The sequence below is a fragment of the Seriola dumerili genome, unplaced genomic scaffold (genome assembly GCF_002260705.1).
Source record: "Seriola dumerili isolate Sdu_G_001 unplaced genomic scaffold, Sdu_1.0 BDQW01000073.1, whole genome shotgun sequence".
NCBI classification, from domain to species: domain Eukaryota; kingdom Metazoa; phylum Chordata; class Actinopteri; order Carangiformes; family Carangidae; genus Seriola; species Seriola dumerili.
Window position 1 is genome coordinate 6,705,959 of NW_019174328.1, and position 14,888 is coordinate 6,720,846.

The window sequence follows — 14,888 nt, forward strand, 5'->3', positions numbered from 1 at the left end:
AACTTTGCCACTATTTATTTTCAAACCTGCTGCAGCTGCGCCACTTTGTCTGAAACGCCTGGTTTCTTTTTGGCAAGGCAATACATTCAGGTTTTTGATAAGCACCACTGGACAGAATGAGCTGGTCTCATAAATGCAGCTAGACATTTATTCAGTGTGCGGGTAGATGGCCTCTGGTTTGGTCTTGCAGTGAGAAGTTTGAGGTGGGCTTTTAAGACCAAGATTAGGGGCAAGTCAGTAAGCTGTGGTCTGTGTCAGACAGGCGTAACAGCTCGCTTGCCCATAAAGCCAGAGGAGATAAAGAGATAAAAGTGCCCAGTCTGTGAGCTGATGCCCATAAAAGCGCTGCCATTGGTTCTCAGGGCTCCGTCGAAATGCGATCCTGTAAAAATATTTTCTCCTCATTAACCTGTCATCCGTGGAGCCGTGACGCATAGCCAGGCGAGGGAGTGCTGGGACAGAGTTTGGTGGATTGTGGGGGCTGTCAGGGGCCCAAGGGGGAGACTTACCAGTCTGGAAGCTTTATTTGAAGGTCGTCCTGTGGTAATGTGTTGAGTAGGGTGAAAAGGCCTTGGTGGGCCCCGAGTGTTTAAACAGCAGCAGTTAGCGTAAATCTCCCCAAACGCAGACCCCAGACATGTTCAGGGCACTCGCACACATAACTCAATACACACACACACACACACACACACACACACACACACACACACACACACACACACACACACACACACACACACACACACAAATGCATATGTACATATTGTCACAGACTGTGGTGAAAGTGCATCTGTGTGGGCTACTATTCTGAGATACAGCTTGTTTGGACATGTCTTTCACTGGTGCTGTCCCTCTGTCCACCCTGCTTGGTTCTTAGTGCTATTTGTCTAGCTGCAGTTGTGTTTGTGTGAGCTGCGCTGTTTACATGTGTCCGTCAGCGGCCAGAGGCCCCCCCAGCCATGCCCCCGTGTCTGGGCAGAATGTGTGTGTTTCAACAGTCTAAAGACCAAAGAGGGGGTGCATTGTGAGAGTTGTATGTTGGAGAGAGAGTACGGATGTAGGGATCAAGGCCTGTGTTTATTGGTTTTTGACTAAGATTGGCTGAATGTGACCCTGGGTCAGAGTGCTGGCCTGGGCCGGTCTAGGTTAGGTCTGCTTGGCTCTGGGTCACACTAGGCCTCTTTGTATACCCACTGAGTCCAGATAGATCCGGGGTGACAAGTGGCTGAATAACGTACTGCGAAGAGACCACAAATGCGACATGGTGACCATATTTGTCTGTTTGGGTCAAATGTCCACTTCTGTCTGCGAGTGCTTGAGCAATATGTAATCCTACATAACATCGTATTCACTATTGTGTTCATGCTTGACCTCCCATATTATAAAACAGACTCCTTTTTGTATGGCATGTTATTTTTGGATAATATATCTTTTGCCGGAGCCAAACAGAGTCTCACATTAGTGACCTCATCTATTCTGCAACCAGCCTTACGTCACACTCTTGGAGCCGCTCTGTCTCACACTGAAGTAGGTGTTCAGTTGACCAGCAGATTATTGTATAACTCAATGCTCCATCCTGAAGAGATTTGAGCTGCACTGATACTGTTAACAAGAATAGACTCATTGAAACTGCATCTAGACTTTCTGTACAGTGCCTGACTTGTGCACACACACATACAGGGACACATCAGCGAGCGGTAGGCTGGGTGAAAACTCAACTGGAGATATGAGCAGGAAATCAGCAGCAGATGTGGGGTGTAAAGTAATGCAGATGGAGGCAGGGAAACCCTGTCACTGTGACAACCAGTCCACCTCCCGGCTTCGGGTCTTTCCTCCACCAAGCATGAGAGAGGACAACTTCGAGCCATGATACTGCGGTGTGACTGCAACACAATGAGGGAGATCCTCAAATGGAAGATGTGATAGTACCTTAGGTCTCTTTCATGAGAGCATATTGGTGTATTTTATTATATAGGGAATAATAATGAAAGACAGTAATCACAAGCAGGAGAAAGCACAAAGGATAACAAAGGGTAAAAATCCTTAAAAAGTGATTTAAATTGATACTAATTCTGCTGGTCTTAAATTCTTATACAGAATTTCATCCAAAATTGTCATCAGAATTCAATTGTTTTATCTGATCAATCGTCCTAAAAACCGAAGATTTTCAATTTATGTTATAAAACAGAAAAGCAGCTAATCTTTACATTCTAAAAAGCTGAAACCAGGGAATGTATCTTTGACATTTTTGCTTGAAAAATGGCTTCAAATGTGAATCTTTATAAGTAAATGAAGTAAATGCTAACGGCAGAGTTCATCCTCTGTTTGTTCCACACAAACCCATTTTGTTGTTGTGAGAAGCGTAAACATATCATTTCCTTTGCTCCAGAGATAGTGTTGTGATAAAAAAACTGGCGTAAAAACTTACGCTTTGTTTTTACTGGAGCAAAATTTTAATTAACTTTTTAACTGATAATAAGCTGATTCACAGTTTTTACCTGGCTGCCATTTTGGACAAGCTCGACACGGTTCTGGCTGATAGTCTCGGTTGATGAAAGTTGTCTCCTCTCTCCACAGACAACACTCGCATGTCTGCTTCCTAGTCAGACAGGGAGGAAGAAAAGAAGCAGAAGGCAAAAGAGGTGTAGGTTTTCATGAGGTTTTCTTGGCTGCGGCAAAAAACTCGATTTATGTGTCTGATTAATTGCTTTTCGTATAAATCATAGGCATGGGGCCTGGGGCATCCCCTCCCTGCCTTGAGATGTGTGAGAAAACAAGACAGAAATGGAGAGAAGGGTGCACAATGAAGGAAAGGAACAAGGTGACAGCTATGTGTTGGAGTCGATGAGTTGGTAATAAAGTTTGCTCTGACAGCAGCTCCCGCCGCTATCTGTATGTGAGTGAAGTCTGTGTGGCCTGAAAAGAACGATGCCGTGTGTGTCACCAAGGGTGGTCAGAGTGATAATAGATCTGCAAAGTATTGTGTAACTGCGGGTCAAGCCCTGTGGAGATATGTGTTTGTTTACCTCTGATGAGTTGAGGTTGTGTAATTGTTTACGCTGGAGCATCTTGTTATTCAAATGAGGTTGAGCAGTTTTTCCTCTCTTGCCTTGTTAAAGTTCAGTTCACTGGGAAATCTGCACTGAAGAAGATTGCTTTCCTTTAAGCAGTGACCTCCGCACGTTCATTAGCCAACGCATAGGAAAACACTAGATTTATATGCACTGCACAGCAGAGCATTCTGTCGCTTGTAAATTAACAGTTTCCATTTTGTTAGGTTTCTAACTCTTTATGTGACTGCTATTGAATGTAGCTTTTTATTTTCTCCTCTCATCTGCTTTATTTCTCTTGTCTCCATCTCAAACCCCCCCCCCCCCCCCCCCCCCCTTTTCTGTCTCTTTCCAATCCCCTCCCTCTTCATCCCGGGCTTCCAACATCCTCTCTCAGCACTGGCACTGAAACTGCTCCTATCACTCCCATAAGCCTCTCCTCAGTCTATGTCTCATTGACGTTAAATACCATCCCTTTACTCATCTGTACCTAATTTTCACTCGTCCCTCCCTGTCTACCTCTTATCTCCATCTCGTTTCTCACACCTCTGATGGCGGCCAGGTCTGTCCGCTGAAGTTTGTACATGTTTCCTTCTTTCTCCACTCGTTTGTTCATCCCCTATCTCCCCCTCTGTCTCTCTAAACGAGCCTTTCAGCATTTGTCAGTTATCGGCATCACCTCCGCATTCGTCTGAACTTGCGAGCGAGGAACGGAGAGGGAAGGATGGTGACGGATGGGTTGGTGTGGGAGGCTCTGAGCATTTAGAAAGGGAGGAATAGAGCCACTGAAGAGAGGAGGACCAAGCCTTCGTCTGGAAAGCCTCAACTTGGTTATCTGTCGAGTGGCTAGGTAGCCCTTAATGGAAATGAGTGGACACATTAAAAAACACATATATACTCACACAAAAAAACCTTATGACATGGTTTTGTGGCCATGATCACTTCCTATGGCCTCCTTACATCACTGGCCACTCAGCAACATAGATTTGCAGAAGTAGCATTATCACTTCCAGCTATTTGATTGGTTTCTCATCAGTCCTCTCTCTCAAGAATCTATGTTCCAGGAAACCATTACTGCAGCTTCTGTCAGTATTAGTAACTGTTAGATAAAGAGATGGATGTTGTGAGCAAACAGAGGCAAAAGCCGAAAACACAGAGCTGAAGATGAGCCAAGGAAGCTGCAGGGGCAGCTGTGAATTACAGGCCCTTCAAGCCAACTGGGGGAAGTAAAAAAAAAAAATCAGTGGGAAGATAAAGAAAGTCAGTGGTGAACTCAGTCTTTACTTTCAGTCCAATAAAAAAAAAAATAAGCTGACAGATAGGTAGTGGCAAGTCAAACTTTTTCTTTTCTTCCTTCTGTCTTCTTTTCTCTCTCCTCTGTCCAGACCACTAATAGCTGTGTCCTTTCATACTCTTCATCCCACTCTGCGTCCCTTTTTTTTCTTTTCAAGGGGAGAATTGAGGAATTGTGTGTGAGCCATGAGCAGACTCTGGGTCTCATTTTGGTTAGATTGGCCTCTCCTCCTGCTGGAACTTTACAGCAAAGGACTGGATATATCATTGTGGATTGTAGAAACAAAACATAGACCTACAGAAATCAGGAATCCTCTTTATTTCTATTAATAATGCACCAACTTTCTTCATGGAATAATAGTCCTTGCATGTTTTCATTCTTCTATTGCTTTCACTCTTTGTCGTTAAAGGCTAGCTCCTCAATTCAGACCTCTGTTTCTCCCTTCCTCCCTCTTTCTGCACATTCACGTTGAGTTGAGGTATAATGTCAGGGTTCAGCGGCCTATAGCAGGATGTATGTGTGTCTCACTGTGTTTCTACTGCTGAACAGGTGCGTGCGTGTGTGTGTGCATGCGTGTGTGTGTGTGCGTGCGTGTGTGCGTGCGTGTGTGCGTGCGTGTGTGTTTTCTGCATATCTAGAGGTGTGTCCCACTGCAGTGTTGAAAGAGTGTATAGAGGTGAGGTAGAGTGTGAGAGTGTCAGGCTGACTGCGCTGACAGTTGTAGAAGGCTGTAGGTTGTTGGGACACGGCGAGCATCCCATCAATGTGTGTGTCCGTTGCAGCTATGGATTTGTAGCATTCCACCTCCAGCCATCTGTTAGCAGAAGCACTTAAAGCATGTTTGTGTCCTTTGCTTCACTCTTGAATTGCTTCTTTTTTTTTTCCTCTTTACAGCCTTCCCTTCACATCGGTATGGGCTCGTACGCTTATTGCATGACTGTATGAATGCATTAATTTTACCTTTTACCCCTTGACTTGATATTGGGGGAGGAGAAAAAAAAGATGGCTCTAGATGAGGACCCCAGCTTGAGGGGAAATCCTGACCAATCAGTGTGTCCTTCACATTCTTCTGTTTTTAATTTTTCATGGCATCCTATCCTGCATGTAAAGGCAGGCTGCATATTTTCCATAAAGGCCGACTGATAGATGGGTCGTGGTCAGAGTGCGTGCCTTTTAAAGGGGTTTGGTATTTCCTTTGTCTTGCTTACTTTGAGTTTCTTGTGACAATTTTGTTTTTCTTTTTGTTGTAAGTTTAATCACCCAGCACTTTTTGACCTCAGTTGTATATAAAAAAAAAGTGCGCTCATGAAATGCTGGAGTCCTTGTCCTACAGTTTAGTGTCTCACAAACCATAAATATTATTGTGTATGATGAGACAGTGCAGCGGGCCTGTTGCAGGCGCCTGCTTGTTTACAGAGCTCTCTCAGCAGTTTGTATTTGTTTGGAGTCATGTGATAGAACGCAGGTCTCTGATAATGGAGTCTCTTCCTCCTCCTCCTCCTTTCTGTTCATTCAACCCCCATCTCAGTTTTTTTCTTTCTTTGCCCTGCAGCTGTTTTTGTTCAGCTTGGTTTATTTTCCATCCAAAATGTTAGGTCAAATACAGACTTGTACCTATTTCACAAGCACACTTTACAATATGCTCGTGTGTTTACATTTCCTGCTCAGCACTGCAGACGACATAACACTCCTGCCGGAGAGAAGCATAGCGCTTAAACAAAGAACTTAAACAGAGCAAAGTTTGATCCAGGTCTCAACCTTCCTCCTGACCCTGAGGTCAGTTTACAACTTGTCAAAAACCTTTGACCCTGAAGCGGCACTTGCGTAGTGTGAAAATGGTTTTACTGACACTGCAACAAATGATCATTTTTTATCACTGAATTATTTGTCAGCAATGTTTTAGATTAATGAATTAGTCTATAAAATGTATGAAAACATTAATAAAGCTCAAAAACATGCTCAACATGATGTCTTCAAGTTGCTCGTTGTGTCCGGCAAACAGTAAAAAACTTAAGATATTGAATTGATCAAAATATTTTTAAAAAGTTTTAAAAAGTTCTTGCATTCAGGAAGTTGTGATAAACTGATGTTTGACATTTTTGCTTTGATAAAACACTCAGTTTTCAAGCTTGTTGACATTTTATGTAGATCGATTTATTGGTTATAAATAATGAATCATTTTAGCAGGAGGTGTAACCCTTTCTCTCTGTCCCGTTCTCATTCCCCAGGGGCAGTACCGGCCTTCAGACCTCCTGTGCCCGGAGACCTATGTCTGGGTACCAATAGAGCGATGCCTTCCGCAGCTGGAGAACTCCCGCTACGCTCGTTTCAACCAGGATCCTGATGCAGGTACGCTCCGCTCTGTTGTAAGTCATTTACAGTGTTGTAAGTCATTTAATAAGTCATTTAAACGAAACGGCATTTTCTCACATCTCTCGCATGCAGTTGCCTACATTCATTACATTACTAGCTCACTGTCCTGCTACTGTGAGCTTGGTCTTGGATCCTCCAGTCCTTCGTACACGCTGTTCTGGATGAACCCATGAACCTTGTGTTAACATCTGATCCGGTTTCACTGTGATGGTGTACTGAAAACCGTGGGCCTGCTCCAAGGCAGCGTGCAGTCGTTGAACAGGGGTAGACGGAGGGCCAGCAGCTCTGATCACACAGTCTGCTCTCCCCATGAGCCTTCAGTGTGGTCAGAGCAGGGCCAGTGCTGTCGTTATGGAAGGTCCATGTTGTCATTAAATGAATAGTGATATCAGTGGTAATAAACCGCATTCAGAAGGTAGACTGGCAGACGCCCATTGCCTGGACTGTCAGGGTTAGAGACCGGGGCCAGGGAGAGTTGATGTGAGTTTAAAAGTTTTGACAGGAGAGTTTTTGCATGATTTTTCTGCAGAGGTGCATGGCCAGATACGTTTTCTGTCTCCCTATGTTTTAAATCTCTTTCTGCTCACCCTCCCGTGTTGACTCTGCATTTTTGTCCCTTAGGTTAGGTTTTAGGTGAACATTCACACACATGCTGTGGGTATTGTAAGTGCTTGTAACCTGGATGATTGAGTTTACGGGGGCCAGCCATCTCCTGTTTACTATTCCCCATTAATCTGCATCACCAAACAGGAAAGGGCCACTGATAGACAGTAATAGGGGATGTGGGAGGACAAGAATTTGATTGTCAAGTAGACAGGGACCGATAGATGGAGGGTAAGAGAGGGGGTAATGGAAGAGAAGATGGAAGGGCGGGGGGACGTCTGATAAAAAATGATTTTATAGAAATGGAAAGTGAAAGGGAGGGAGGCTGGTGGCGGTACGCTGGCACTAGAAGTGAGAGAAGTACAATAAAATGAGAGACAGGTTGACAGAGAGGTGGAGGACGAAGGAGGAATACATGAAAGTAGAGAGACGGATTAAGAGTTTGATGTAGTGAGGTCATACTTGGACTTGGTGCCATGCAGAGAGGTAAAAACCAGCACACACGATGAACTTATATGAAACAAATATTTCTCCTGTCCCGTATTGTAAGCGACAGATTGTGGGATCAGCTAAGGGATGTGGGCATTAAATTCACCATCTATAAAGACTCTAAATCTTAACACATGTTGTAAGAAAATGAGGATTCTGCAACTTTTTTTGATTTTCTGGCTAGCTTTTGTTGTTGACTCAAATGGTGTTGAAAGCACCACACCCAGGAGAATTGAGGGCATTTAAAAGACCATTAGTAGGCCGGTCATTTACAACATTGCCATTAACAGCTTAGCCAGTGGTAGGTCTGACCTTTTCCTGTCAATCATACCCTTAATCCCTGAGTAGGCACAAATTACTAAGGACAAAGTGGCGGTCTCAGACTGTGCCATTTTCACTGTGGCCAGTGTATGTTTGTGTGTCTGTGGCTCTTGTGGTGCCTCCGTTCCAGCGTTTGACTGTTGATCTTGGACAGAGTCAGACATTATTTTAGGCCAAGCTATCCAAACGCAGTGTCATTATATCTCAGTGCTAGCTGTCTTGATGGTTGGCTCTCACGTCTGTTGCCAAGCTTGTGGGGTTGAACTGTGGCCTCTGCCAGACTGGCTGTGGTGTGGAGGTTTCTGTCTTGTTCAGAAATACGCCCAGTGGTCAGTCAGTCACCAGGTCAGCCTGCCCTGTGTCATCATCAGGTTAGCAGCATGGCACACTGTTGAGGCTTGTGGGCTAGTCCTAATTGGTATTGTGTGGCTTGTTTTTGGTCTAAATAAAGACATGTTCCAATCTGTATTTAAGTCCCAGGGAAGTCCTGACTTCATGTAACAGTGCCGGAGTCTCTTGTGTATCTTTTATGAACTAACTACCTATTGCAGTTTCATTTATTTAGCTGCAGTGGCCACAAAAGTAAAATGTGTGATATTTTATCAACAAATATTCAGCATTATATATCATCATTTATCTTGAGGTTGGTTGTCAAGTACAACTCCTTAAAGTTTTATCAATAACCCTATCAACAGGGTTCATTACTGGTACAAAAGATAGATTAGTTATAGTGAGATATACCTTGAAAATCTTGGCAGAGCTTAGACTTAGCTTTAAATTTAGCCATATAAATAACAATGACAGCAAAGGGTCTTTATCTAAAAATAAAAAAGCAACTTGGCAGAAAAGAATGTTGAAGAAATGTCTGTTTTCACCAAAACTGCCTTGAAAATCCCCCATTAATTTCAACTCCAAGCTTCACCCAGGGGTGAATGAGAACTGGGGTGCTGGAGTCGCGTTAAGACCGTCAGAGTGACCGGGTTACAGAGCTGTCCTAATGAGGTGTGTAAAGACAACTAATCTAAAGTTTACACAACTCTGTCCAAAGCTGACTCGCATTGATTACATGCCTGCCGCTGACACATCGAGGGCCTCGAGGGCCTTGTTGTGGCCTCTCACAGATGTCTATACAGTATGTACACACACACACACACACGTACGACACCACACATATGTAACTTCTCTCGCACACACTAATAATCAGTGTGCGGAGACAGGGGTAGGGGCATTGCCCGCTCAGTAGAATAAACACTTGCAAAAATGTGTGACACAAATAGTCGCCCCCGGACTTTAAGTGTGTCCAGGAGGCGCCAAGTAAAATGAACAAAAATGCATATTTCATATACACACACACACACTACACTCGCAATAAGTCAAATATCTAAAAATGTTTAAATAAAATGATCCCATTCTGTTTGTCTCTCTTTCATCTCTCATACAAATACATTCACCTCTCATGAAGCTGATTGACTTTTAGATCCTGTGCTTTGTGCTTTCAGTAACATTGACATTAACATAAACATTAGGTAGGCTAAACGGTGGTAGGCTGACAGCATACACCCATTACCCCCAAGCCACTTGCTTTCTCCACTATATATTTATCTTTTACAGTATACACTTTCATATCTTGTCTCGCTGTCACAGCCACTTTGCTCTGCTCTTCGCTGGGCTTTCTGCTCCTTAGCCTGACATGCACTAATGTTCCCATTGAGAGTGGAGGGGAGACAGATATGACTCCTCTCTGTCTCTTATGTTATAATGCAGAAGTCAGGTTTTTTTTTTTTTTTTTTTTTTTTTTTTTGGGTCCGGATCTGCTACACTTTTCCCGCTGTGGAAGAACCGTTCCCTCATTTTAATAACAACAATAATGATAATATCCTTCATAATCCAGAGGAATTCTCTTGTCACTCTCTTTGCTGTGTGGGTCAAAATTCGTGGTCAGCTACAGAGATTCAGGGTCAGCTGGACGGATGTGTGCTAACACAGGGGCTTGAACCCAGGTCTTCCAGTCAAAGAGTAGTCTTTTTACTCACTACACCACTATTTTGGCCTTTTTCTTTTCAAAAGTAAGCCCTGTTTTGAGTTTGCAACACTGGGTCATAGTGAGTGGTCATAACCCGATGGCCTGCCTTTGACCAGCATCCGGTCTTAAGCAAGTGTTTTGAAAGTTTTAGATGGATGGGAAGAGAGAGAGGAGCGTGGCGAGGTGTCAAGGCCCCTAGCCTCGGCCCTGACCCTCTCACTCCCTGACCGACCCTCACCACTCCTCTTCCCCCCGACCCTTGAACCCCGACACCGAGAAGCTGTGACCTCAGAGCGGCGTGTCACTGAACGTCCGGTGGGCCTGACGGAAACAGCGCCTGCAGCTCCTCAAAATGAGGAGGGGGGCATGGATGGAGGGCAGAGTGAGTGAAGAAGAAAAGGAAAGTTGTTTATGTGAGCAGCGGATGTTTGGATTGCCTTGAGTAAGAGAGAGAGAGAGGGATAGGACCCCTGCTCAGTTTTACTGTTAAGATTAATAGACCGTCTTAAAGCTGCATGCTGCTGTCCATAGTGGTCTGTGAAATGTTCACTACTTAATATCTTAACAAGGGGACAGTGGTGCTTCAGAGCAGTGTCACGCATTGGAGTGGAAAAGCTTAACTTTGCGTAATAGTTGTTTAAGTGGGCCGACACACTGATAAACAAGACTAACTCAAAACCTAGTATATGTCTGGACCATATCGGAGGCTTTTTGCATTCTGCCTGGTGTCAGCTCCTTTATCTGTTTGCTTCTCTCCTTCTCTCTGTGCTCACACAGTACAGTCAAAAGTTTGGACACAATTTCCCATGCAAGTGATTCGATTTGCTGCGACGTTTGATGAAATCACTCTACACATGAATAGACAGACTGTGATTTTGGCTTTATTTAATTGTAAAATGATGAGAAAGTTAGAAGCGACAGAATATTCGGGTGTTTTCACATGTAGTCCTTTTGAAACAAACCAAACTCAGTCCTCAGTCCCTTAAAGTAAACCGACTCTGAAACCGACCGAATTTGAAAGAGGACTCAGTTCTCTGTATGGTCCGCTTCAGCTCCTCTTTCTGTTCACACTGTAGTTCCTCTGGAGTTCTCAGACCTTCACTGCTTTGGATTATGGGTAGCTTTCACTTGGTCAGTCAGTCAGTCAGTCAGTCAATCAGTCAATCAGTCAATCAGTCAGTCAGTCAGTCAGTCAGTCAGTCAGTCAGTCAGTCACAAACGCAATTATAGGACTGGCCCCGCTGTTGCAGTCCATCCAAAAACATGAGGCACATAGTGCTTGGAGAGACTGTACCACTAATACTGAAGGCTGCTTAAGTGATTAAGGAAGCATCCATCCAACGTTTAAATATTTTCACTTTCATCCCATCAGGACACATTAATTCTTCATGGACCAAAATTATGGACATGTGGAAGTTACATAACACGTTTGCATCTTTTAAAATCCATTTCCCCACATGGTGAGACTTAACATACTGCTGATTTTCTTCATTTAAAAGTTTGTATCAAGCATTCTTCACTTATATGACTCAGCAGTTTGTAGAGAACAGGGGGAAACGCAGTGGTTAGGGCATTACTGAGCAGGGAAATGAGCCTAATAAATAAAACATGAATCCACAGTGTAGCTTGAAAATCTTGGTTGAAATATGAAAATATATTGATGGAAATGGGGGTGTGAGAGCTAAAGAGCTTCAGGGCTTTATGTTTATACCAGCTCTCTTCTTTCCTCTGTCTTGCTCTTCAGTTAGAGATAAAGGAATTGTTGGGGACATTCACTTATATTTGCCTGAACCAAATATTGACCGCTGTCCTGATTTAGTCACTGTCCATTTCAGTGATACTTAAGTTCTGTAACAATTTAACTGATCACATCCAGCTCAGGAATTTTCAGGGTCCGGTCAGAGTGGGTTTGAGTTCTCTTTAAACTGGGGATCCATTTAACATCTGGAGCAAGAGACAAGACTTTTTTTTGGGCAGCTTGCCTCTTTCTTATCTCGTCTTCCCAGTTGATTGGGTTGATCGTGGTTGGATTTGGCGGCACTTGGCGGCATCCTAAATATTTTCGGAAATAGGCAGAAAAACTTGCGCTCACATCATTCGTACCACCTGGGTGCTCAGCTGCGAGCCACATGGGTTGTTGTCATGGGGAACGGTAGTGGTGAGTAGGAGGCCCTGAGCTCTATTAATACCAAATCCAACTCGCTCCTGTTTGACTGATGTGTCGCCATAGGCCTGGCAAGCTCGTCCACTCCACTCCACAGCCTGGCCCCAGGTTTATTTTCATCTGCTTCCTCTCAGCTCGGCCAGACCAAGATTGCTCCAGACGGGACAGGCTGAACGGATGAAATATTATGTGCAGAGTGTGTAGGGGATGTGCATTTTAGGCACAATATAAATTTTACATTTTAGGCATTTTGCAAAGGGAGAAAAAGCCGAATGTTTGGAAAAGACGTGGAATAAAAGCTAACGAGAGAGATTAAAGCATTTTAAGAGGGCAATTACAGTGAGTGGAGCTGGGATGTAAATCACTGGAGAGACATGAGATATCTGCTTAAGTTCCAGTGAATGACAGCAAATGAAGGACTCCTCAGACTGGGAAGATGATTAGCACTAACTATGGATTTTGAGACCCACTCGCACTATATTTGGGTTAGGTCGGCTCAGTTGGTACTCCCCGCTGTGCTGCCCCTTGCGTGTCCTCTTGGCTTTGCCCCTCGCTCTTGGAGGCAGCGGTTTTAGTGTCAGAACGAGGGTCATCGTTTTTCGCCTTTTTTTTTCCCCCATCTGACTCTCCGACCATTCCTCACTCCTCCTAAACACGCACACTTGAGATTAGCAGTCCTTTTACTGGTTTGATGGGAGCTGGCAGTGCATGACACAAGACCTAATGAGATGCTGAGTTTGGCACGCCAGCAGGGAGCAAGGCTCCATAAACAAGGCCAACGAACTAGCCTGCTCATGCACCTCCGTGACTTCAGGTTTAAGGCATATTGGAATTAGTGCTGTGGGGGGAAAAATGCTCTCTGCTCCTCCAACAGCTTCTCGGAATAATGGCGTATCCCTGCCAAGTCACTCAGAGGTTAACTCAACTGAACGAGGGAAAATAAGGACAATGTTTATTGTGCTTGATGTGTCTACGCTGGTCCTTATTATGTTCTCATGTGTGCCTGTTTGTGTCCAGGAGATGCTCGGGCGCTGAAGGATGTTGGAAGAGCGCTGGTGCTATACAGACGGGCCGTCATGCCCTACGCTGCCTACTCACGCAAACGCAAGAGCTCCAGCGACGAGACGGAGGTGCAGCAGTACGCCGGCTTGGTCGGCCAGGACTGTGCTGAGAGGATCCTGCTGTACCGCGCCTAAACATACAGCAACACACCACTGCACCTTTTTGATTTACGTGAATACACACCTCCCAGCATTGTCTGTCTGTTTCTGTCCCTGTATTTTGTCTCATCGCTGTCTGTGAAAGTGCTTTCCGTTGCTCTAGTCTCACCTTGCTTCACTCTACACAGGATGGAACAATGCAGTGGTCATCTACTGTATGTATACACCCATTCACCCACAGCCCTCATGCATCAGTGAGCTGTCATTTACATTTACTTTATTTTTTCACTCAGCAGCATCTATTCTCAGTTTAGCTCTTGTGCATCCTTTTGCTTGATTTGACTCCATACAGGGACCAGAACCCTTGTGTGTTATTTTAATATCACCTGTTCATCACTTTGATTTTATTTGCACCATCCTCAATCCTGTATACTTAACTAATGATGTTGAAAAGGAGCATTTAGCCACACATAGGTGACAGCTCTCATCTGAACAGACACGGGTTTGGATTATTGTCAGCGTTGCCACTTGAAGAGCATGTTCTCCTTTGAATGTCCAGTGATTTCCTAAAAGGTTTTCGGTTGCTTACATTGCATACCAGAACTTCAAACTGACTCATGCTACAGCACGACATTGTAAAGATTTTTATTTAAAGCAAGGAACTAATTGTTTTCAATGTTTTTGTCTGTTATATTTATAGCTTTATTTGCTTTTCTTTTAATATTGACACTGTTAATTTTGGTTAAACCAATAAAGGGGTTGTATATTCCCTGCTTGCACTTGTGACTTTCTTTGCATGCGAATTATGCAACACACGCCTGAATCCACCGGCAGCAGGATTCTGGGAGTAGGCCAGTAATCATCAAGATTCTCAAACTGTGTAAATTTTTACACATACGGTAGTAAGCGTATGTCTCCCAAAGCACACCCAGAGATAAGTGCTTGAGTTGCACTTGTTGAACTGGGCCAAGCAACAGGTGTTAGATATATGAGCTGGCAGAACACAAATGCGAATGGCCTCTGGCCCCCAAACAGAGTGTCAACAGCAGCGCAGCTCTCGGCCAGGGAACGACTCGGCCGAGCCAAGAGAGTCCTGGTGTCAGAAGGCAGGCCTCAGGTCTTAAAGCACAGACATGCATGCTTTCAACTACATATTTTAACAACACAAGCTAAAGTGATCATGGCAGCAGCTCGGGATCTAAACGCTACTTCTGTGTTAAGTCGTTTTGGTCGATTTTGGTGATTGTAACATTATTTAGATGATTTCTGCAAATTTTGAATGGAAAAAGTACCAGGCAGCAGAGGTCTCGGTGTCAACCAGCTTTGCACCCCCAGTGTAACTAGCTTAGTCAAAATAACTAAAACTAAACCTAAAATCTCACTCTGATGATTATCAAATTAAAGGTTCCGT

At 44.1% G+C, this 14,888-nt stretch overlaps 1 protein-coding gene across 4 annotated transcripts in view; it reads left to right on the top strand.

The window, feature by feature from the left end:
• Positions 1–14,246, top strand: part of ate1 (arginyltransferase 1) — a 50,985-nt gene extending 36,739 nt beyond the window's left edge. For all 4 annotated transcript variants that reach the window (XM_022743981.1, XM_022743984.1, XM_022743983.1 and 1 more), the window contains 2 exons: positions 6,573–6,693; positions 13,335–14,246. In XM_022743981.1, the coding sequence (XP_022599702.1) occupies positions 6,573–6,693; positions 13,335–13,513 (300 nt within the window). In that variant the 3' untranslated portion in view covers positions 13,514–14,246. The remainder of the gene's footprint in view (positions 1–6,572; positions 6,694–13,334) is intronic.
• Positions 14,247–14,888: the final 642 nt, after the last annotated feature.